Source organism: Astatotilapia calliptera, chromosome 18 (assembly GCF_964374335.1).
Source record: "Astatotilapia calliptera chromosome 18, fAstCal68.1, whole genome shotgun sequence".
Taxonomy (NCBI): Eukaryota; Metazoa; Chordata; class Actinopteri; order Cichliformes; family Cichlidae; genus Astatotilapia; species Astatotilapia calliptera.
The window spans coordinates 22,584,703-22,609,093 of NC_137439.1; the positions used below are offsets into that span (position 1 = coordinate 22,584,703).

General features: G+C 40.6%; 3 protein-coding genes across 3 annotated transcripts; 1 reads left to right on the top strand and 2 right to left on the bottom strand.

Moving 5' to 3' along the window:
• Positions 1-1,264: 1,264 nt before the first annotated feature.
• plekhj1 (pleckstrin homology domain containing, family J member 1) lies at positions 1,265-7,796 on the bottom strand. The gene is made up of 6 exons (XM_026150716.2): positions 7,367-7,796; positions 7,125-7,192; positions 6,964-7,030; positions 5,201-5,291; positions 3,094-3,157; positions 1,265-2,485 (listed from the first exon to the last, which is right to left on the bottom strand). The coding sequence occupies exons 1-6, from the start codon at positions 7,458-7,460 to the stop codon at positions 2,393-2,395; spliced, it is 477 nt and encodes a 158-aa protein (XP_026006501.1). The 5' UTR covers positions 7,461-7,796; the 3' UTR covers positions 1,265-2,392.
• A 2,902-nt stretch (positions 7,797-10,698) lies between these two features.
• Positions 10,699-14,912, top strand: sf3a2 (splicing factor 3a, subunit 2). Its single transcript, XM_026150484.2, has 8 exons — positions 10,699-10,837; positions 12,253-12,521; positions 12,634-12,680; positions 12,855-12,964; positions 13,089-13,138; positions 13,392-13,532; positions 13,627-13,695; positions 14,261-14,912. Exons 2-8 carry the CDS (start codon positions 12,324-12,326, stop codon positions 14,528-14,530), a joined length of 885 nt encoding a protein of 294 aa, XP_026006269.1. The 5' UTR covers positions 10,699-10,837; positions 12,253-12,323; the 3' UTR covers positions 14,531-14,912.
• A 264-nt stretch (positions 14,913-15,176) lies between these two features.
• LOC113011105 (uncharacterized) lies at positions 15,177-18,096 on the bottom strand. Its single transcript, XM_026150486.2, has 7 exons — positions 17,967-18,096; positions 17,300-17,400; positions 16,357-16,385; positions 16,181-16,256; positions 15,974-16,108; positions 15,789-15,883; positions 15,177-15,711 (listed from the first exon to the last, which is right to left on the bottom strand). The coding sequence occupies exons 2-7, from the start codon at positions 17,391-17,393 to the stop codon at positions 15,367-15,369; spliced, it is 774 nt and encodes a 257-aa protein (XP_026006271.2). The 5' UTR covers positions 17,394-17,400; positions 17,967-18,096; the 3' UTR covers positions 15,177-15,366.
• Positions 18,097-24,391: the final 6,295 nt, after the last annotated feature.

Genomic DNA, 24,391 nt, shown 5'->3' on the forward strand with positions numbered 1-24,391 from the left:
AAGATACCAGCAAAAACCATATTCTCTTTTTTTATTCATAACTCTTTCATAAATGCTGTTGACTACTGTCTGTTTACAAGTATAAACCATTACACACACACACACACACACACACACACACACACACACACACACACACACACACACCAAAACACAGAAACATCAGAAATCACTTTCTGGCAGTTCTTGACTGTCTAATAATCCCGACTGTGTAAGTTGACAGACTAATCAATATCACCATTTAAGGGATGGTCCAATCAGGATTATAATTATGAATGAGTATTTCAATATAGTAATGCTTGAAGGACAGTTTTAGATTTCATTCTTTCAGGCGTGGCCTCTGTGGTCTCTTACTAAAGAATAAATTCATGCAGACCTCTGACTGTGAAGGACAAGAACAGTCACACGCATCAAAAATAAAGAATTCTGTGCCTAAATAATGAGTTGTGTGATAATTATGCATTTGTAAATTTATTTACAAATTTATTTTTAATTATTTTATTTGTTTAAACATTACTAAAGTAATTTATTATTTAATTAAAAATAAAATATTTCAAATATTTCCATATCCTGACAACTGTCAGGCATGGTGGTGGAGGGCTGATGATGATTTAGCATTGTTTTGTACCCACAAAGGACATTACTGGCACAAGTTTTGCAGAGTCCAGTGAAAATCACATAAAAATGAAAACTTGCTTTGAGACTCTGCTAAAAACAACAACAACAAAAATAAAAAAAACCAACCCGTCTGCTGTGCTGATGTTGCATGCCTCTTCTCACTTCATTGACTTTTTGAAGCCTCAGCTCCCTGTTCACAACTCCTCCTTTGCTGGTGTGTGGATTCAAACATCAAAATGACAAAGGAAATTGTGTCGTTTAATAACAGAAATTGGCTTATGGAAAATTGATACACAGGCACTTCTTTACACCAGGGAAATACGAAAGCTCAGTCTCTCGCCTTAGCTGAAATTATTTGCCTTCAGCATCAACTTTCCTTTTTGTTTCATTTTGTGTATTTGTAGTAGCAGTGGAGGTGTGCCTGTCTGTTTAGTTTAGTGTGTGCACAGGGGCTCCAGCTGCACCCTGGCAGGCCAAAATGTATTAAGAACCTATAGAACCTAAGCTACAGACTATTTACAAGAGCTGGATGTAGCCACCGACACACATTACATTTTCTGTGTGTGTGTGCGCGTGTGTGCGTGTATGTGTGTTATCAAATGCTTTCACTTTTGGTTGACAGATGACACACTGGATGAATTTAAAATTTCTTTCAAATGGCTTTATTAGTATAAAAAAGAGATGCCAGTGAAGCAGATGTTGTTAACTAAAAACAAAAGTTCTATGTGCAAAACATTTAAAATGAAGATACATTCAATGACATGCAATTACAGAGAGACTCTTGAAAAACAAAGATTTCGCTAATTTGAAAGATGCAAAAAAGTCTTACAGGAAACTTGAGTTGAGAGCAAAATGTCAGCTCTCGTTTTCACAAATATTCACGTGATTTGTTTATTTTTATTTCCTGAATCATGCCAAGAGCCTGGTTTTTAAACACATGGTTCAACAGCTTACATAAAGGGATCTGAATCAAAGTGCCACAGAAAAGGTACAGTAGGCTGATCAAGTACGATAGTTGTAATAAAAGAAACAACCCTCAACACCCAATAACTGTGCAAAAGTATTGTCTCAAACACTAAAGGAATCTAACAATGAGGCATAACATGATAAATACACATCTGGACAGCTTTGCCTTTTTCACAGACACTAAGTAAAATATGTGGCTCAACTCAGCAGCTCAAAAGACTCAAAAACAGTTCAAATCAGAGCAGGAATACTGCCAAAGGTTTTCTAAATCAGGCACGCTATCAACTGTAAGCTTCTTTTAAAAGGCTCCATTAAAACAATGGTTTACGTGTTAATATGTCCTCAAATTAGATATTTTGAACATAGTTCTACTCACATTACTAATAGTCCTGAATGAAAGTCGCTCTTGAAATCACATTGTCTGAATGTATAGCATCAACAGTAGAAAACATAAAATGTTTATACAGGGAACTGATTAACTGGGCCAGAAGTCTAAAAATGACACAGAAAAGGCAAATGAGAATGCCCCGAAATCACAAATATGATAGTGTTGACTTAACCAAAGCATTGCGTTGCTTGTAATGACTGACAAAGACGCAGCAGGACTAAACTGAGGATGGCTTTACATTACCTAAGACACCTGCATAGGTCTGAGGCAACCCGAGATATAATAAATGCAGCGCAGTAGAGCTCTAAGGAGCAAGATTGTGGGCGATAACGCTGTGGTTTTCAAACCAGTGTGGAGTGATGCTGGAATGGCAGAGTGAACTAATCAAAATAAAACAGAATGTGAACACAGGACGCTGGTCTACAGGGAGGAGGTATCTCTAGCCACAAGCGGCCGACCGTTGCTGACCTGGAAACGAGCTTCATCGGATATACCATACTGCTCCAAGGGGTCCTGTGGAGAAAGCAGGCAGTGAGTAAAACAGTGTACAGGGAAAATTAGCTGTTACTGAAGCAGAAGCAGAGTTTATATGAAATGTTTACTTCAGCAAAATCAGACTCAAAGAACCAAACAAATAGAAAAGCACTCAAACCTAGAGGTCAGAAAGCCTGGCTTTTACTTAGAGATTTTTGAGATCTCCAGAGGTTAGTGGGATTTCAGCTGCGGCTCACACTGCAATGAATAATTATATGCACAATCAAATGTACAACACGAGGAGAAAAGCTTTTGCAGCCTGTCTCATCCCGAGTAACTAGGAAATTGTTTCTAGAGAGACACATTGCTAATTGAGCTTTCTCTGGCATGTTTCGTTGTGCGCTTTGAGAGTCATCATGAAATTCCACAGTGTTGTTTACATGAATCTTAGCAGCCGAGAGAGCTCAGCATTGCCGAGCAAAACCAAAACCATCCCCCTTCATTAATCTACCAGTCTGTCTGCTATTGATGATGATAATATGAACTCCAAACCGCACTGTAACCATCCCACAGTATGAACGCTGCTGATTAGAAGCACCATCTGTGTGGCATTTAGCGCACTGGCGTGCTGCTGCGAGGGGTCTCACCTTCCCTGTGAGCCTGTGGATTTCTGTTCGATAGAATATAAGATTCTTCCTCATGAACTCGTAACTGCAAGAGATTAGACAACAAATGAACTTGACATTTAGGGAGAAATAATGTTAGACAAATACAGTAAAGATCAGAGCTGCAACTCAGCTTGTAACATTAAACACAGTCACAGGAACTTCCTCTGGAGCAAGGATCGACTTAAAATGTTCTGTAGAGGAACATTTTAATTGTTTGTTGCTCGTTGACAGGTAGCTGGGCCATGCTAGCTACGTTACGCAAGCTCAGGGTTTCCACCAGTGCGTTACAAACCCGGCAGTCTGCCTGGCCTCGGCTGACCTCCTGTCAGCTCTAAGCACAATGAATTTTACACTCCGCTACCAAGATGGACAACTATTTATTTTCAATACATCTGTCTTGCAGAGACACAGTTTTTCATAGCTGATTTTGTAGTATTTTTATAGCTCATCTTATTAATATAGTTACTATTATTACTGTTACTATAAAAAATGCTTAAATAAAAAAGTTAAATAAAAGTTAAAAGTGGAATAAAGAACAAATGTTTTTGTTTCATACCATTTACCTGTTCAGCTGATCTGTGTCTACTTCTTGTCCACTAATAAAATCTCTTATTGGTTTATGTAAACAAGCTAAAATATGAATGGGTGCTCTTTTGCTAGGCTTCTTACTGATTTTAGCAGACAGCATCATATGACCCCTATCCTGGCTTCTTTCTGCTTGCTTCCTCTATGGTTTAAATCTGATTTTAGGATTTTACTGATTAGCTCATCCTTGTCTGGGTTCATAGCAGAACTACTGACCCCGTATAAGCTTGCTCACAGCCTTAGATCCTGTAATGACCTTCTTGAAGACAGCAGGCTTACAGAATCACTTCCTCTTTCTTTTTATAGACTTGCTTCTAAGTCAATCCTTGCTCCAGTAGTTCATTCATTTTATTCACATTTTTAGTCTTTTTTGAATATATATGTGTGTATTTATGTGACTTTAATGGCTGTGTACCCCTGGCTGTCAATGCACTTTGTAAACTGTGTTATATTAAAATAACAATACACTATAAAAATATAGTGTATTACTGTTATTATGATGATTATTATTTGTGAGAAATGGACTCTGCGGGTCTCTCTGTCTCCCATCTTCTCTCCGCCTGTCTGCTCACATGAAGCCCAGCAGGTCTGTCTGAGCTACCACTCAATTAGCAGTTAGCAGATACATTAATCAAGCACAATATTAAATGTGCCCGACGCTACAGCTGCCAGGTCTGACAATTTTTCCGGCAGACTCACTGAAGCCCAAAGGAGAAGTTAGAGCGCTATGATCCTCCTCAGATATCCTCTGCTGTTTGGGAGTATTATGCATTCCCAGTAAGCTTTAAAACAATATGTCAGAGCTGTTATGGATCAGACTGAAGCCGTTTAACACTCACATTTCTAACACTGTGCCTCTGAAAACAGCAAAATCATTCATTTGTGACAGTTTCACCCATGTGAGTCTGTTACTCTGTTACTATGTGAGGTGTCACTTGTTCTACCCACACTGTTCAAATGGCATAGATGTGTAAGCATATTCAGCTGTACAGAACACAGCTTTTCATTATTTGGTTATTAAGTTAGAAAACACATACAAAATGCTCTTCTTTTAGACTTTATGAGCATATGTAGTCAGTACAGCTCTGTGTTTTTAAATACGTAATATAGCAAATTAAACAAATACAAAAAACAAAACTACTCACTGTGGGGGGTTAAGGGTTTTACTTTTTTTGTCTTGACCATCACCACCTGCACCATGCTTAGTTTGAACTTCAGCAGATCATCATGACTGTGTTTACTTGGCTAACTCCAATGAGTTTCTATCACGTGATTGGCTGATTAAATATTTGCTTTAAAGATCAGTTTAACAGGTGTAACTATTGGAGTATGCAGTGAGTGTGTTCTGACCTTTATGGGATATTATTTGATACCCGGTCAAAAAAATACATTTGGTTTAAAAGTTACGTTTTTCTCCATTTATTAATCACTTATTGACGGCTGTAAGTGTCTGTAAGCTTCTGTGCTTCCTGGAAAAAGAAAGAAGAAAAGTCAGTCCTACCTTGCTTTGATAATGGAGTCTATCCACTCGGCACACTGCTCTTCAGTATCACATTCAAACACATATTTCCTCTCTGCTTCATCCAGAAATGCTACAGCAAACAGAGGCCATTAGAGATCAGAAACACATGAAGGAAACAAGCAGAAACAGCAGAGCACCAGTGAGAAAGTGAAATATACAGTTAGGTCAATATGGTTTTGTAGTTTTGCTTCTATATACCACCACGGTTCATTCTGCATCAAACTATTACAATATTACAGAAGTGCAGACTTTAGCTTTAACTCAATGTAGTTAACAAAAGTAATGAACTGATTGTTTAGGTATTACAACCATTTCTTACACAGTCAAACACCTGACTGCCAGTTTCATGACCAGGTGTTTCCTGTTTCCTTGTTCAATGACAAGATAAGCAGATAAAAAGTATGGAGTTGATTCCAGATGATGTTGATGAAGGCGCAGGAGGCCGAATAACCAAAATAAACCTAAATGAGAGACAACAACAACAACTGTAGGAACAGCCAAATGAGCAATCTGGTGCATTCTTAAAAAGGAAGAAGAAATGCACTGGCCAACTCAACAACATCAAAGTCTAGAATGAAGAGACACCTTCATGAATGGAAATGCTGAGAGTTTACAACAAGGTGCAAACCACTGGTTACATTCAAGAAAAGGAAGGCCAGATTAGACTTTTTCAGAAAACATCTAACAGAGTCTGGACAGATCAAACCAAGATGAACTTGTACCAGGATGATGGAAGGAGAAAAGTACAGAGAAGGAAAGACACAGCTCATGATCGGAGGCATCACACATTATCTGTCATACATGGGCATTATATGGCTGCCAGTGGAACCGGATCACTAATATTTATTTTCCCTCCAAAGCGACGAAGTATGTAATCGGTACCATTTGTCTGTCTGCTTGTTAGCAGTTTAGTGTCCACAGTTTTCATGATATAATTTTCACATTTGGTGTGATGGTAGATACCAATACAGCTCGAGGTGATTTCATTTTAGTGAGAATTGTGTCAATGTTAAAGTCACACAGAATATGAAAAATAAAGCTGTAAACTTTATATCATCCACAATTTTTTTAATGGATTGTCTTCAAATTTCACAACAAGAAACTAGACCATGGGGTAAATTAAAACTAGGTTGGCTAAGCATTTGACCTTTATCTTCATTTCTAGCACCCAAGGTCAAAGTTGACCTTGAAAACCATTTTAAAGAAATTATATTGAGTAATATATCATATGAAAGCACATGGAGAGACCAGTACAACACACTTTCAATTTTCTCAATACGACACCCGATGATGTCACAATGATGCCATTAACAGGTTGATGTCAGCATGTTGTAATAAAGACATCATAAAATATAACAGTTTTAGCACAGCCCTTGCTCTTCGGCGGGAGTTGCACTCTGTGACTGCTGATAGAAATATGAGCAAAAGCAACTCAAGAGTTTTTTAAACCAAAGAAATGGGATCGTCTTCAACTGAAGTTGGTCACCCGATCTCAACCCAAAACTAGTAACTAAAGGTGGCTGCAACAAAGACCAGCACAGAGGGTTACAGTTTATAAAAATGTGATATTGTTGTTATAGCCCTTGAATAAAAGCTGGGAGTCTGCGCTTCAAAGGCATGTTCATTGTTTGATGTAAAAACCACTGGGGTTGTGTACAGAGGCAGAACTACCAAAAACAAATCGGTCACTTATAGACTTACAGTCACTCCTAACTGTACCTCTAAAGGATGCTGAAGCTTACCAATAGAGAAAGTCTGGCTGTCCTCCCTCTCCACCCTACACTGCTCCAGCAGCAAAGCTCCAATTGGCTGCCAAATAAACACTCAGTTAATTTTGACCCCACTTTTGAAAAAAATTTATTCAATTTATCACAGAAAATGCTGTGACAACAAGCATACTGACCTCTTCCTCATCAGTCCGGAAATAAAAGAGGAAGTTGACGACAAGTTTCACTAGCCTCTTCTTTACAACTGCAAGGCCACAAAAGGGAAGTTAGACAGACAAACTCGTCTCTACAACAAACACAAAGCAGCCCAGCTGTCGCATGAAGTACACAGAGAGAGATATGTCTAATATCTGATGCTGACATTAGCTGCTGTGCCCAAATACACGAAACGGAAGTGCGTCTGAATGATTGTCCTTACCGTCTCCTTTCTTGGGACCTCTCATCCCCAGTTCAGCTGCTCTCTCCGAGGGCTGGCGGCTCAGTAACACCAGCTCCTTCTCGTTGAAACGCATCGCGGACACACACAAACACTCACAGGCTTGACAAACAGACGGACACACGCAGGTACACGGATGCTAAAGAGGACCCGTACCCCCAGTCGAAAGCATAACACAGGAGTTAGCTAACGGTAGTACGGTGCAAAAACTATACTGTATACACCGCTGAGTCCACGTCGCTGCTTCGTTAACTAACGTCCCCGAAACCTGTCGGACTGCGTTTGATCATTTCTGAGGGTCAACTGAAAACAACAGCTCTGGACTTCATGTCACACACCCACACCTCTAGTAGTAATGACACTCCTCTCTGCTAAGGTTGTCTTCTTCCTCTTCTTCGTCAGGCGCGTTACTGCCCTCTGCAGGTCAAAAATGGCTCCTTTGCTCTGTGCCCTTTCTTCTTGATATTTACAATTGAACATGTGTATATATTAGTGCTATTTCTTACATTTGTAAACTTTGTAATGTATTATATTATTTCATTACTTTAGTCTGTTACTGTTATTGTCTTGGAGCAACTGAAACCCATATAATTTCGTTAAGGATTATTAAAGTATTCTGATTCTGATTCTCTGCTGGTATTACAAATCAAATCAAATCAAATCACTTTTATTGTCACATCACATGTGCAGGCACACTGGCACAGCACATGCGAGTGAAATTCTTGTGTGCGAGCCCCACAAGCAACAGAGATGTGCAAACACAACAACACAAACGAGCAAAATACAAGAATGGCCAACCTGAAACTAATAAATATATGTACAATATATAATAGTGTATGCATTTCTGGATGTGTATACTAAATATTTTCCTACGTGTGTGTGTGTGTGTGTATACACATTTTTACAAATTAAATAGTAAAAAAAAAAAAAAGAATAATAATAATAATAATAATAATAAAATATATAAAATATACAGAGTTGAATATGTGCAAAACAAGTGGCATTTATATACAGTGTGGAGTGCATAATGTTGAAGTTCCAGTAGTGAAGCTGAGGTGTCTATGACGTGTTCAGCAGTCTGATGGCCTGATGGAAGAAGCTGTCTCTCAGTCTGCTGGTTTGGGACCGGATGCTGCAGAACCTCCTTCCTGATGGAAGCAGTCTGAACAGTTTATGGCTGGGGTGACTGGAGTCCTTGATGATCCTCCCCGCTTTCCTCAGGCAGCGCTTCCTGTAGATGTCTTGGAGGGAGGGAAGCTCACCTCCAATTATCCGTTCAGAGCACCGCACTACTCGCTGGAGAGCTTTGCAGTTGTAGGCGGTGCTGTTGCCATACCAGGTGGTGATGCATCCAGTGAGGATGCTCTCAATGGCACAGTGATAGAAGGTCCTGAGGATGCGGGGGCTCATGCCGAATCTTTTCAGTCTCCTGAGAAAGAAGAGGCGCTGCTGCGCCTTCTTCACTGTTTTGTTTGTGTGTACTGACCACGTAAGATCCTCAGCCAGATGTACTCCAAGGAACCGGAAGCTGCTCACTCTCTCCACAGCAGCGCCGTTGATGGTGATGGGGGTGTGTACTTCTCTGCACCTCCGGAAGTCCACTATCAACTCCTTTGTCTTTGCGACGTTGAGGGTGAGATGGTTGTCTTGACACCAGTGGGTCAGGGCGCTGACCTCCTCCCTGTAAGCCGTCTCATCACCGTTGGTGATAAGACCCACCACTGTAGTGTCGTCCGCAAACTTCACAATGATGTTGGAGCTGTTAGTGGCTGTGCAGTCGTAGGTGTAGAGTGAGTACAGGAGAGGGCTCAGTACACACCCCTGTGGAGCACCAGTGTTCAGTGTGATGGGGGATGAGGTGATGCTGCCCAGTCTGACCACCTGGCGTCTGTCAGACAGGAAGCTAAGGATCCAGCTGCAGAGGGAGCTGCTCAGTCCTAGATCCTGCAGTTTCCTGTCCAGCTTCGAGGGAACGATGGTATTGAATGCTGAGCTGTAATCTACAAACAGCATCCTCACATACGTGTCTCTCTTCTCCAGGTGTGACAGGGCAGTGTGTAGTGTCAGGGCTATGGCATCATCAGTGGACCTGTTGTGGCGGTATGCAAACTGTAGAGGGTCCAGTGAGTCGGGTAGTGCAGAGCAGATGAAGTCCCTGACCAGCTTCTCGAAGCATTTGCTTACGATGGGGGTCAGGGCTACAGGTCGCCAGTCGTTCAATGAGGAGATGGTGGAGGATTTGGGTACAGGGACGATGGTGGCCATTTTGAAGCAGGCTGGGACTACAGACAGAGAGAGGGAAAGGTTGAAGATGTGCGTGAACACTCCAGCCAGCTGAGCCGCGCATGACCTGAGGACGCGGCCGGGAATCCCGTCCGGACCAGTAGCTTTGCGTGCGTTCACCTTCCTGAAGCACTTCCGCACATCCTCCTCAGACACAGTGTGCGCACTGACGTCATCCGCGGTGCGCACACTGTCCGGTCTCATGGTGTTCGCTGTGTCGAATCTAGCGTAGAATACGTTTAGATCCTCACACAGAGAGGCCGTGGTCTGCGGTGTGCTGGTTTTCCCTCTAAAGTCTGTGATCGTGTTTAGTCCCTGCCACATACAAATGTATTTGTAATGTCTTTCTAATACTAGAGGTCAGCGGAGAATGGCCAAGCTGGTTCAAACTGTCAGGAAGGCAACGGTAACTCAAATAACCAGTGATTACTACCAAAATATGCAGAAGAGTGTCTCTGAATGGGCAACACATTGAACACTGAAGCTGATAGGATATAGCAGCAGAAGACCACATCTGGTGCCACTCGTGTCAGTTACGAAAGGGAAGCTGAGGCTACAATTCACACAAGCTTATGAAAATTAAATAAATTAAATAAAATTAAATAAGCATATTTATTGGTGCTGCCACATTTGAATGATAGTGTCAGAATTTGGGGTAAAGAACATGAAATTATTGTTCCATCCTGCCTTAAATGCTTCAGGCTAGTGGTGGCTAGCAGAACTTTTAGGCCTCTTAGCACTACAGCTTACCTGAAAATGAAATCGAAACTAAAAAAAACTGTCAAGTACAATGAAAAAAAATTAAGAAATTAAGAAAAAAAAACTAAAAAAAAATGCAAAACTTTAAAAATTGTGTTTTAGAATTGTGTTTCTACTGAAAATGAAATAGGAAAAAGGCCAGAATTTCTAAATGAACCACTGAGCAGTTTATCTTTTTTAATTAATTATTTTTTACCTCCTGTGTCTGCTGCTGTGAAACAATCAGAAATTTAAGAACACGAAGGCCCCCCTCATAGGTCCAGCCGTCGTGTTGGCTGGAGATCCAGCCCAGCAGGTGGCAGTAACACACCAGAGGGATTTTTACAAACCACCAAAACCCGGGAAAAAGAATCTACTGAAGCGCATGCGCGCAACAAATCAGATGAGCGTGTCGCTGTCGTTGTGAAACTGGTGAGTGTTTTGATAAAGTAATCTGTTTGTAGTCTCCTAAAATGTTTAATTTTGTGGCTAACGGATGTGGTCATTTTGCATTTTTAATATTCACTTTAATCATCTGTATTTGTTAAAAGCTTTTCATTTTTATTTGGTAGCACCATTAGCTTAGCATTAAAATTGCTAGCGCATTTAGCGGCTTTTGTATGCTAAAATGCTACAGCTAGCTAGATGTTGTTGGGATCATACAGAAGAATGGATTTCTTTTTTAATAACGGGAAGAATCTTTTTTTGCTCGCTGGTAAATTGCCACCGATAACTTAACTTGGTCCTCTAAAAACCGCTGTTTGGGCCTTACTCCGCAGTGTTCATGTTGACTCTTTGTAAGGACGTTAGCATTGGGAATCTTCGTATAGAGGGGATTGTAATGACGAGTTGCTTTTAAAACAGGTTATATGACCCATATAGGTTTGAGCAATAAAAATGTGTCCAGGTTAGAGCCTTAGCTAAAACACAAGTAATAATGCAAATCTACACATGATGCTGTTGTTGTGCTACAGCCCTGGAGTGCAGGGTTATTAATGTGGACCTTCACTGGCAGTACTTGTTAGGGCAATGTAATATGGCCAAAAACATTTATCACGATATATATTTGAAAATTTGCGATAACAATATAACTGACGATATAATTGACGCGAGACAAAATATTTTAGAACTCCACAACTTTATCAGTGCAAAAAAAAAATCAATGTATTTTCACTTAAACAAGCAGCTGTTTTTTATGTTAATTAAAGCTATATAAAAATTTAACAGTGCAAATGCAAATTCCTTCCTGACAGTTTAACCAAAAGGCATTACCAGTGGAAATTTGCCGACATATCCTGAGCATAACCATGTATAATATCCATAAAACTTAAAAAAGAGGTTATACACACAATGCGGTAATATTATGTTGAAGCACAGTACATATTACTCTGCGAGGCTCCTGACTACGGTACCTGCTCCGACAATCCATCAAGTGGTGCGGCTTCGTAAAGTCGTACTAAAAAATTTTTTGACAGATTTTTGAGCGCCGCGTACTGCATAAAATCGGTACGGTAATAACGACGGCCCACTTGCATTCTCTACCAAAAAATGTGCTTTGGTGTGTATCTGACGGATGAAAGCCAAACCAGTTCCACACCACTGAAGTTGCACCATTTTTACAAACCAATTCTGGTTCATCTGTTTCATTCAACGATTCGCTTTCGCCCTTCTCATTCTCCGTCACCACCATGCTTTTTCCGCCATGTATGTATGAAAACAAAGGCACTGCACATGCGCGTTTTACCCATATTCTTTTGCGATATTTCATTTTCTTATCATTGCCTAACATTATTATGAATGGTATGATATGGCCCAGCCCTAGTACTTATTGTTTTGTTTTTCACCAGGTAATCGGGGGAATCTATTTGGAGTAACTGTCAACGTTCGTGTGACTGTTTAAGTCCAAAACCTTACAAAAATGGATTTCCAGCATCGAGCTGGAGGGAAGACGGGGAGCGGAGGGGTGGCATCTGCCTCTGAGAGTAACCGTGACAGGCGAGAACGGTTACGTCAGTTGGCCTTGGAGACCATTGATATCAACAAAGACCCCTACTTTATGAAGAACCATTTAGGATCATACGAGTGCAAACTTTGTCTGACACTTCACAACAATGAGGTGAGAGACGCATAATGAGACATTTCTCTGTTAACTGAATTTGCTTTTATTTCTTGTCATCGGGGTGTCTTATTTGAAAAGAAAAATTAAAAAATGTCTCTCTGTATTTCAGGGAAGCTACTTAGCTCACACACAAGGAAAGAAACACCAGACCAATCTGTAAGTCCATACATTATCTGTGCTACAACACAGAAGTGCAATAGCTGTAACTTTATGTTCTGATTTAATTAAAGTGGCTGTTTAACACAAATGAGTCCCAATTTAAAACTTCTGGAGAAATTTAAATTTAAAGAAATGTAATTTTGAGGAAAACCTTTTACATACATTTTTCAGAGCACGGAGGGCAGCCAAAGAAGCAAAAGAAGCTCCTGCTCAACCAGCTCCAGCCAAAGTGAAAGTTGAGGTCAAGAAGTTTGTCAAAATTGGTCGACCAGGATACAAAGGTAGGCAAGCTCTGGCATTTTATATGGTAGTCACGGTTTGGTTTATAATACTAGTTTCTTTAAAAAATGCATTGTTAAAAAAATTAACGTTTTCTTTTTCTTTTTTTTTTTTAATTATTCACAGTGACCAAACAGAGGGATCCAGAGATGGGACAGCAATCTTTACTTTTCCAGGTTTGTATATTTTGAAAGAATGCACATAATCCAGTATCCTTTTGAGGCCACGTAAATAAGTTATTATTTGTGTGCTTCAAACCAAAGCAAAATGCTCACTTATTCTTTGGATAATCTGGTGAGTGTAAAGGGGCTTTACACTGAAACTGGGTCACAGGAACAAATCATAACCTCATGCTCTAACCTGCAAAGTTTCACAACACCACAACAGTAAAGGCCATGTGTTACTGACCTTCTTTTCTTGGCCCATCAGATTGACTATCCAGAGATCGCTGAAGGAATTGGACCCAGGCATCGCTTCATGTCTGCTTACGAACAGCGCATTGAGCCTCCCGATCGTCGCTGGCAGTACCTGCTTTTTGCTGCTGAACCATATGAGACCATTGCTTTCAAGGTGAGACCTGCACTTTTCTCTTCCCCTTATGTTTTTTTTTTTCTTTGTCATTTTTTCCTTCACTCATGTAATAACAAGATGTTTGCTGTTTTAGGTACCCAGCAGAGAAATTGATAAAGCAGAAAACCGCTTCTGGACCCACTGGAACAAAGAAACTAAACAGGTACCATGTATGTTACAGAGTGTCTGCCAGTAGAGTTATTGGGTCCAGCAGCCAGAACCAATGGGAGGGGTGAAGCAAAGTGGACACACTGTGTGTCAAAAACGGAACAGCTGAGGTGTAGATTTAGCTTCTAGCTGTCTGATAAGATGCGCACCTTGGGGAATTTTCCCTGTCTTTCCGTATGAGAAGTCAATAATGTGCCGCAGAGTGAGAGAGCTCTGAATCATTGTTTACCTCATTTACATGCAAACCTGATCTAATTAGTAAACAAACGTGGGTGAATGTCAGCCCGTGGGTGAATGAAGGTAAAACGGTCGCTTGAACTTGTTTATATTTCAAATTTTTTCAAGCTGTTATGCACAAATAGCAGTTGATGGGAACAGTGAGTCAATAAAGTGACCTTAATATTTGTTCTATATGTTTACCTCTTCATCTTAAAAATCCTTGTAAAAAGTTTCTGTGATACACTAGTTTGAACTAGTGGAACTCGTATATTAGTTTTCCTAAATTGTTTCTAATAGTGGAAACATGTCTTTAATTGTTCTTTTTTTGTTGTTCTATCCAGTTTTTCCTACAGTTCCACTTCAAAATGGAGAAACCTGTTACCCAGTCGAGCGGCCCAGCACCTGCTGCCACTGTGAAGCGTCCTCCTCCCCTTATGAGTGGAGATCACCCATCAAACGACTCTCTGCCCCCTCCCCCTCCAGGGGGAATGTCCATCCCTCCTCTTCCGCCTGGTGCCCCAGGAGCCCCTCAGATGCCCCCACAGATGCCCATGCCCCCCATGCCAATGAGGCCACCCCCTCCGGAGGGCCTTACATTAGCTAATAACTGATCTCTGGCCAGTGATCTGTTTTTAGTGATTTACCTTGATTTCTGTAATGGTGTGTAGTCGCACTGCCCTGCCTGTTTACAATGTCCATCTCCTTGTAGATACTGCAGTTATGTTTAGTTTTATTATTTCTGCAAAGGGTTAAAGTTCATGTTTATTGGAGTTTTCAGTCTTTGTTTGGTTTATGTAAATGTGCAGGGCAGTCTCTTACTGCAGCATCATAAATATGACCACACTCTTTTGTAATAATATCCACATTCTGGATATGGAAGTGTGATTGGAAGTTCGTATTTTAGGATTATGGTTTTGTAATTAAATGCTGTGGACAAACAGAAAATGTTTGTGTCATAAGAGTCTTTGATTTTATAAAGATATTCCACCAAAAGATTTCTTGAGTGTTCTTTAAATACTGAATCTCAGCTTTGCTTATCAGTGTGAAAACCTGAATTTACTGAGAGGACAGTTTTATTTAACTGGGCTCTCTTTAGTGGCTCTACAACAAGCTAAACTGGACAAATGAAGTCACTTGACACTTGAAGTCACTTCTAGCAACACACTGTTGACATTTTAACTACATTTGAATGGATGGGCATAATTTATTCAGTGCCACCTTTCAGAACCAGAAAAACAAATTTGTTAACAAGATGCCTCGGTTTGAAATAAAGGATTTAATACACCAAACCACCAGAAAGCATCCAAATCTATAACACAGCACAAAGTCATGTCAGAAGATTTAATTGCAAGCACACTTTAAGGCTCAGATTTTGACAAAATTGCCACCTTTTAATAATGAATAAATCATACCAGCTGATGAGAAAATAGCTTCTACTAGAGTGAAATTATTCTTCTGGACTCTTTTTCTTTGCCTCTGACCTCTTATTTTCCTGAGCAACAGCCTCCTCATCTCCTGCATCTTCAGGATCACCTTTTTTGTCTCCACCTTTCTTTACTTTGATTTCTTCATTTCTGGCTTTCGTGGCTCTCCTGCCCTTTAAGTTCTTATCTCTTTGCTTTATGAGTTTCTTATCTGGAAGTGGTTTGTTTCTCAGAGCTCTTAATCCTCGTGCTGTTGCTCCTCTCTTTGATTTTCCCCTTTTAACCTCTCCATCATCATCGTCCTCTTCTTCCTCGTCATCAAAGTCAGGCAGCCACCAAAACACGACTTCCCACAGAGATGTTTCAGGCTGCCGGGGGAGAACAATCAAACAAAATGTTCACGCCACCTATGTTGATCAGCGATCATTTTTAATCGCCAATTTACCTCCGGCAGTGGTCTTCTGTGTCGCAGTGAGCCTGATCGCCTCATGGTCAGTCCAGTTTCTTCCTCTTCAACTGCTTTGTGACCACGTAAGGTTTCTGTTTTGGTTACAAGAAAGGATCACTCACTCACAGTAGATGTGCTATTTTCATACCTGAGTTTTCACTTTAGTTCACTGGTTTACTTGCCATTGAGCCTCTGAAAACCTGAGGTGAGCACCAGGATGGTAATGGCCACAAGCAAACAGCGGTTCAGGGTGACGTTCTCCCACGGGGTTTCGATCTGAGTCGGATTCTGAATGGACAAGGTTTTGTGCAAGGATGCTGAAAGAAAAAAGAAGTTAACAGGATGCACGGATCAGGGAGACAAGGGTAGGGGAGAAAGATGGGACTCACTTGGTTTGGGGAAACTGACTTCTCTGGTTATAGTCTTGGGTTCTGGTGCTGGCTGCTGTGGAGCTGGAGCCATTTCCTATTTAAGAACAATGTGAAGGTTAATAAAAAACGTCTGTGAGCTGTGAGGGCTGGCAGCTGAGTGAGAAATTGTTAATGCTGGTTGTTTTCCAACCTACCTCCCTGATTTTTCTGGTAGCGTACATTTCTGGAAGGGACAGATGGAGATTTAATGAAGGGTGATATCATACACCATTAACAAAAAAACAAAACCCCAAACAGCCATGCACTCAATCTGGAACTGGTTTGTTTACATCTATTAACATATATTCATATACTTGTGCTGGCTGAACACATGTTTTTCAATTTTATTAACTCCTCTGTAGATAAACTACAAGTCATCAGTGAAAAATACTGTTCTGGTTGAAAAGACTGCAGGCATGCTGGGAGCTCCGGCTGGCTTTGAGCTGAATGTTAAATGCTATGTTTCCCCATCTCAACATGCACTTAGCACAAAGTTCAGGGTGAGGTTGATGCACTTGATCATTAACCAATAAAAGAACAAAAGCCCAGATTTTTATGCCCAGCGCAAAGTCAGATATGAGTGTGAGAAGCAAAACTGTCATGAAGCTGTTGGTGCTATTGTTTTCTACAGCCATTGGTGCTATTTGATAGCCTAGCCTGTTAGCCGCGCAGAGAACAATTCGACTTCTACACTGTCAAGACCAAACCAGCTAAACTGTGCAATAAACTGTGACAATGAGTCTGAAAAATGTTTCTCCAAAAAAAAAAGTTTCCAGAAACTCCTGCTGTAGAGGCCTCATAAACATATGACATGAAAATATGATACTTTCCTTTTTTTGTTTAGATTTATGTTTCAGAAGATGTTATTTTTGTGGAAATAAGCGCAGTGCACCCCACTGCACTGAGAAATGATCCATCCAGCATGGCTGTGGCTCATTATCACTGTGTTGCTTTCCACCAGGAGTCAGATTTCGGTGGCTCCTTGTGCTGCTGTTCCCTAGTATTTATAGAGTTGTACGCATATCCTGTATTTGCAATGGAAGAAATCATTTATGCATAGTCATTAACAATTCAGTGCGTGTGTGTGTGTGTCGCCACCTGGTTTGCGGATCTGCCTAACAGGTTTCTGTGGAGGAGGATCTGCTCTTGGTGGCCATAACTCCTCTTCAAATGTTTCATAGCTTTCTTCCATTTCTTCCCTGAGAGAGATGGAGGAGAAGGAACATGGGAGTAGCAAATCATTTAAATTTTTCATGTTTTAGCAGACAATCACAAAAAGATCACAAAAGCTGCAGAGGCCAGTTCAGCTTTTTTAAGGGATGTTCTTGCTTTTTCTTAAGTTCTGAATGCGAGATAATTCATTGGATCGCACTCTTATCACAGTTGTTCTTATCACTATTCCTTCCCCCATAAAAAAATAAATAAATCCTGATGTCTCATTGGGATTCAGTTTTGACTGCATAAAACGATACTAGTAAAAGGTCAACTTTGCCACTTTTGCATTAAATTAAAGCAGTTTGCTGACCTTAACATTTACAAATGAATACAGTAAGGGCCTTATGTGTTGCATGACATTTCTCAACAGACACTGAGGTAATGCCCTTCCAGGCCTATAAATAGATAAAGCAATGGTACCAGCAGACAAATGGATACACACTATATAAATACACAAAAAAATTAAAGCCCTAATGTTTCTCTTATATTCTTGATCAATCTTTTCTGTGTTTCAGCTGTAAAGTCAAATCCCAATTGAAAGAATACCTACCTGCCTCAACATTTGGGGTCCCCTGGGCAGTGCTGGGAAGCCTTTGTCACAGAGCTGTTGTTCCTCCACAAAGATGGCAGCTGAGTATTACTCTGAACTGTCTGATAGCCAAGAACAGGTGGCGGAGAATGAAAAAACAAAAAGGTATTAGGTGTCAGGCGCTGACTGAGGGAGGGCTGACATTAACATGCTTTATGCAACCACTAGATCACAGAGTGATGAGGGTGGGGGGAAATAACCAGTTCTGAAAAACTCTGACCCATTTTGGATAAATATCACTTTGTGTCCAAGGAGTCAAGGAGGAAAAATGTCAAAGTTTTTGAACAGCAACGTGCTGCAAACAGTGATTTTGATATTTTTAAGCAAATGGTCAAAAATGCTGCAAAAGAGAGGTGAGTGGGGTTTGAATTTTGTATTATTACTCACCAGCAGAGAGCGCTGCTGCGCTATTAGGGAGATAGAGTCTGTGGCACTTTGCTCTGCAGATGAGGCCTGTGGTCTGTCAGCCATATTAGCCGTCAAACAGACAGAGGGTCTGCCAAATTTCTTTTTATGAAGCTACATCTGCGATGCCAGCACTTCAGACACATTAGGCCATTTTGTCTGAGCAGATTATATTCATGCAGATGCTTTGCAGCATATTTCCTCTTTTTTCCCCTTGTTAAATTAATAAGACAAGTAGGTATTGTCATTCTGTGTGTGATGTGAAGCCTGGAGGCAAACTCATCCTTCTATGTGACATGGAGGCCACTAACAAGAAGCCACGCGAACAGATGTAAATCTGATTAGGTTATATCAGGGTTAGGTGGTTGCAGGCCACCTTTATGTGGGAGGGGAGAGGAAGTGTTGATAAACAGACTTGTGGCGATGCTGATGAGTCATACCTTTGCTGGTACTGTGCCCAATTCCAGTTGAATCGCACACTGCTTTAGCTGTCAGTTATTAAAATTGGATGTTTGCTCTGTAGCCTTTGAAGTGAAGAGACTGACCTAAACAAACCGGGGATATACTCTTTGTTTTCCAATGTAATGCAAGCAGCCTCTAGCAGACCTCCACATATACTTCATTCCCCAAAAATGTGTTAATTGTTTGTCGATCTAATCCGCAGAACTCCGACCAGCATTTAGCTGATTTTCAGCTTTTTATTGCATTCTTTTTTTTTTAAATTCAAAACACTCGGCATGCTTGCTTATAATGAGCTTGTCTGTGGCCTTAATTGACCAAATGCACACTCTCACACCGCTGATTTGTCGGTACTTATTAGTCCCAAGGATGCTCCTTCACCGCATGCTAGAGTGCGTCATCTGTGTGAAGAGTTCTTTCTATTATCACTGATTGAAAGCTCATTTGATCTGGATAAAAATAATTCCACCAAGTTTCAAAATGAACATAGAGATTTAAATTTTTTTCTTTCTCAGCACTCTGTAATCTGGGGTTCTCCTTTCATCCTTTATTGAGCACATGTCAAGGTAATAAAGTGAAACTTTGCAAGTTTGGGACAAAACCTTAAAGAATGTTTCAAGGGCAACTCTAACCCTCCTGTGGACACATTTTATCCAATATAAACGAGCAAACATTGCTCACGGACATGTACGTTCCAGATTCGGGCACTAGAGAGATCTTAGCTGGGTGAAGCTTTCTGTCCCCTTTTGTCCTTACATAATGGGGACTGTGCTCAGAGAACAAGCTGCCTGTCCAGCACGCAGTGGGAGCTGCTCTGTGCCCTCTCTCACTGAGTAGCACGAAGAAGCGTGAAGCAGCATTAGTTGTAGTCTGTCTGGAACATAAAGGCTATGACGCCTTGAATATTGTTTCAGTCTTTGATTATTTTAATTGCTTTTAATTACACTGTTACATTGCTTTAGTTTGAAATCACTGGGGAAAAAAAGACCTGATATGGCAAACCTTACAATTAAAGTAGTTTTTCTGGTGCTGTAGCCTCAAGACGTCACAAACCAGAATATGTGACCGCTCAGAGACTTGATATATTAGAGTCTCAACTCCCTAAAGGCTTGGCTTATTAAAAATACAAACACACTCCTGAAAAACCCCCTGCATATCTAAACTTTCCCTCTACTCCAAATGTATTTTTATCCATTTATTTTTTTCCAGATGGAATATTTTGGAATATTATTTTACTGTGTATAACCATATACAGTAATGTGTTGGTCATATCACTGACCGTGTATTTTTTTTTCCAATAAACTTCATGCAAAGTGAAGTAAACTAATAAGTATTAAAATCAGGAATTAGTGTGACCTTTTTAAAATGTTGTTCTCAGCACATTTGCACACTTTTTAAGGTGCTTGGTACACAGATGGCTCCAAGCATCGTGGAGAACACGCCACATTTCTTCTGTGTAGGTAGGCTGTCTCTGAGTCTTCATGTAATCCCAGACTCATGCTATGAAGTGGAATCCAGGTTTCTACAGGGGACCACTGTAGGTGTTCTCTTCGTGTAACAGGTGGGTGCCTGTAGTGTCGAGGCATCCACGCAAAAAAGAGGATACATGAAGCTGATACTAAGGCAGGTTGTGGCATTTAAACAATGTTCAATTGCTCATCAGCAGAAGACCACATCAGTGAACTGCACTCTCAGGAAACTGAGGTCATAATTCACCGGCAAAGTCTCCTGCTGTATCAGATCTGCTTCAAGTTTCAGTGTATTAAGAGATGCTCTTCTAGATACCTTGGGTGTAATGGGTAATTATATTAGTTAATGTTACTTTCCTATCAACTTCAAGTAGTCTGGCCAGTCTCCTTGGAGTTTTTTGGACCATCCTCTGTAAACCCTGGAGATGGTTGTGTAGAAAAATCCCAGTAAAGCAGCAGTTTCTGAAATACTTAGATCAGCATGTCTGGGACAAACAACCATGTTCACCGTCACTTAAATCATCTTTCTTCCCCATTCAGATGCTCAATTTCAACTTCAGTAGGTTGTCATAATGATGTCTTAATGCCTAGATACACTGAGTCGCTGCCATATGAAGTGGTCTGTGAGTTTATAAATACAACAGTGCTGTCCATGTCCTTCAAAAGTGTTTTAGGTGAGTACACACTGAGTGCCAGTCAGTGAAGTACAGGATTGTAAAATGATTGCTTGACTGCCTTATGTACCATGCATACAGAGTGTTTCAATTCTGTAGCGAGTCCAGGTGAGCCTGACGCTGTAGTGCGCTCAATGAGTAGGTTTTCCTTTCTTTTTTAATAGCTTAAATTCATTCTAAACATAATATTCCCAATGAAAATGTATTATAGGAGAAAAATAACAGCTGAAGGGATTTTAGGCATCGTGTCTATTCAGTAAAAAAGAATGACAACACTCTGAACAGAGCCTCACTGAACAACTCAGGGTGGACTTGATAGACTTTACCAGGGCTTTCAGTCTTAGTCCTTATCAGTAAATGGATTTTAATTTCCTGTCATGTGGTTATGTTGACACGTGAGCTCAGTGGCTGGTGTCATCCTCAATTCAATTCAATTCAATTCAATTCAATTCAATTCAATTCAATTCAATTCAATTCAATTCATCTCGTCCCAAATCACAACAACAGTCACCTCATAGTGCTTTATATTGTAAGTAAACATCCTACGATAATAGAGACAAAATCCCAACAATCAAACTAAGAGTAAGCACTTGGCGACGGTGGGAAGGAAACTCTACAGCCAATACTTGTACTAATAAAAGTATTAACACTAATTTGAAAGAAGAATATTCAAATATTTTAATACCAAGCACTGAGATGTGGAATAAAAAGAGAGATTAAGAAACTTGCAAAAGACCTGATTTGGTCTTAAATTTAAGGGATGTGGACGATTTACAGTTTGTTGAGACAATATGATGCTGGATCCTGGAGATGGAGAATTAAGACAATGTTTGATTAGTGGGTAGGGCTTCCTAACAGAAGCAGAGCATGATTTATCCTGCATAGATCCACCAGAAATCTTATAGACTGTTTTATTCAACTGCTTGTGCTTCTTTGAATGAAACCTCTGTCTCAGTCTCAGCACTCCTAATTGGGTTTGTTCACATATGGAGGTTGAAAGTTTGAAATACACATGCTTAAAAAGACCTGAGCATAAGTGGTGACTTTGTGTTGTCTGTGAGGCTGAATCATTTTCAGTTTACAAGCACTAACAAGGCACTCTGTGGATGCAGTGTTGCTGATGTAGCAATGCAGCTCTCCATACAGACTTAATAATATATGTACAGAACAAAGTGAATCCATAATATGTCGCTTATTAAACTCAATCTCTTTACTAATTACACTTTATTATTCTCTCATTAACTTAAGTGTCCATTTGCAGTTTTATATATAGCTGCTAATTCCTTAAATGTCTATATGGTTACAGCCATACCGTACCAGCGGTTACCAGCCTCAGAGTAAGTCAACAGCACTGACTGAGGAGCCCTCATTTAGCAGGCAGCCTCATAGGACAACCTGCCCGCCTTCCAGCGCAGATATCTGCCTGTGTGTTAGACATCATGTTTCTCAGATGTGCTGAAAGTGTAAAACTAGCATTTGAAGATGAATGACACTGGATCAGCAAGGATTCAGTCACATGTCTCGGTGCTGCTTGCCTTTCACTTTAAATCTCAAACCAAAGCCTTCATGTTCTCCTGGAGCCACCGTGGGACTCGTGTGCCTCTCTGCCACTCTGTATCTCTTCATGCAGCCCTCCTCAGCCTTTGATCTTTCAGAGACCACAACAAGGAGCTGCCCAGATCGTGACTGTGAGTTCTGCACCTTGGGGGGGCATTTTTCTGTAATTCAGACCTCACCCTCAGGCAGATAAATGCACAGATGTCCAGACAATGTGATAATCTGCCCATCATTTTCACATCCTCGGAGATGGAAGCAGCGGTGTAACATCCACAGAGAGAGATGCCTGAAAAAGGAGTTTGACGCACAGGAACGCTGGAATATGCAAGATGATGACTCTGACTGGGGCGGTTTAAGAAGAATAGCACAGTTGAAATTTTCATTTTGTGCAGGTTATTTGCGATCACTTTTCTTCAAATATCTCAAAGCCATATTTCATCATTATCGGAGATCGATGGATTGTGAGGGAAGAGAAAAGTGAAGAAGATGGAAGAGTAATTTGTTAGAGTTGTTGGATTTCTTTAGAGACGATAGAAATCTAATTACTAATGTTTGATTATAATATGCCTCCCCCTTTCTACAGACCTCATTGTCTATTTTTATGTAACTTTGATGCTTTTCACTGCCTATCATACTGACCCCACCCCTCACCCCAGTCCCTGTTTCAAATTGTGTCTGTGGGCCATTTTATTGATGGACTAATTTGCCCTGAGATTGTACTTCACTCTCCCGGGTGCTTTGTGTATTAATTACCATCTATTCATTTGAGACTGTTTAGCCTTTGAGCATGCTCCAAAGCAGCGATTCCAGGCCAGTGCTTCACAGCTTCTGTCACAGCCCTAATGCTGCATGCGCCCACGGGATACGAGTAATGTGAAACCTCATGCACTGAGGAAGCGTGTGATTGACTATTACTGCTCTGCAGTTGCTAAAATCGGCAGAAGAAAACGCAACAAAACTTGCAAGATCCCAAATCTCTCACAACTGAATAGGCAAATTATAATTTTGTGCATACAGGCAATGACTTTAACTTTAGAACGAATTTGCGAAGGTCTCACTAAGTTCCAAAGGAGATTTCACTTGGAGATTTCAAATGACTGCAGGGAGTTTTTGTTTTGTGGCAATAATAAACCAATCACAGGCCTCATGCTCACGACCTCTCAGTCTCTGTTTCCTGCTCTGCTGTCTTTGACAGGTTTGAGCCTGTGACTCTATCCTTTTTAAAGGAGACTGTTGGTCATCTTAAGCCTGCAGGGTCTCCAAATGATGCTGTCCCTCCTCGACTTTTAAAAGAGGTGTTACCTACAGTTGGTCCTTTGGTGCTTGAGCTGGTAAACCATAGTCTGATGTCAGGTGTTGTCCCTAAAGATTTTAAACATGCAGTAGTCAAACCCCTGATTAAAAAACCTGCTCTTGATCCTATGGTTCTTGCAAATTACAGGCCTATCTCCAAACTACCTTTTCTTTCCAAAATTCTTGAAAGGGTAGTTTACAACAAAATAATGGCCTTCCTGGAAAAGCAAAATGTTTTAGAGGTTTTCCAATCTGGTTTTAAACCCTTTCATAGCACTGAATCAGCCCTTTTAAAAGTTTTTAATGACATATTTTTAGCGACTGATGCTGGGGACTGTGTTGTTCTTGTGCTTTTAGATTTGACAGCTGCGTTTGATACCGTGGATCATGCCATTTTATTCTCTCGTTTGGAGCACTGGGTGGGCATTAGGGGCACAGCACTGGAGTGGTTCAGGTCCTACTTGACGGGGCGAACTTTTTGTGTCAGCCTTGGTGACTATGCGTCGTCCTCCGCTCCCCTCTTGTGTGG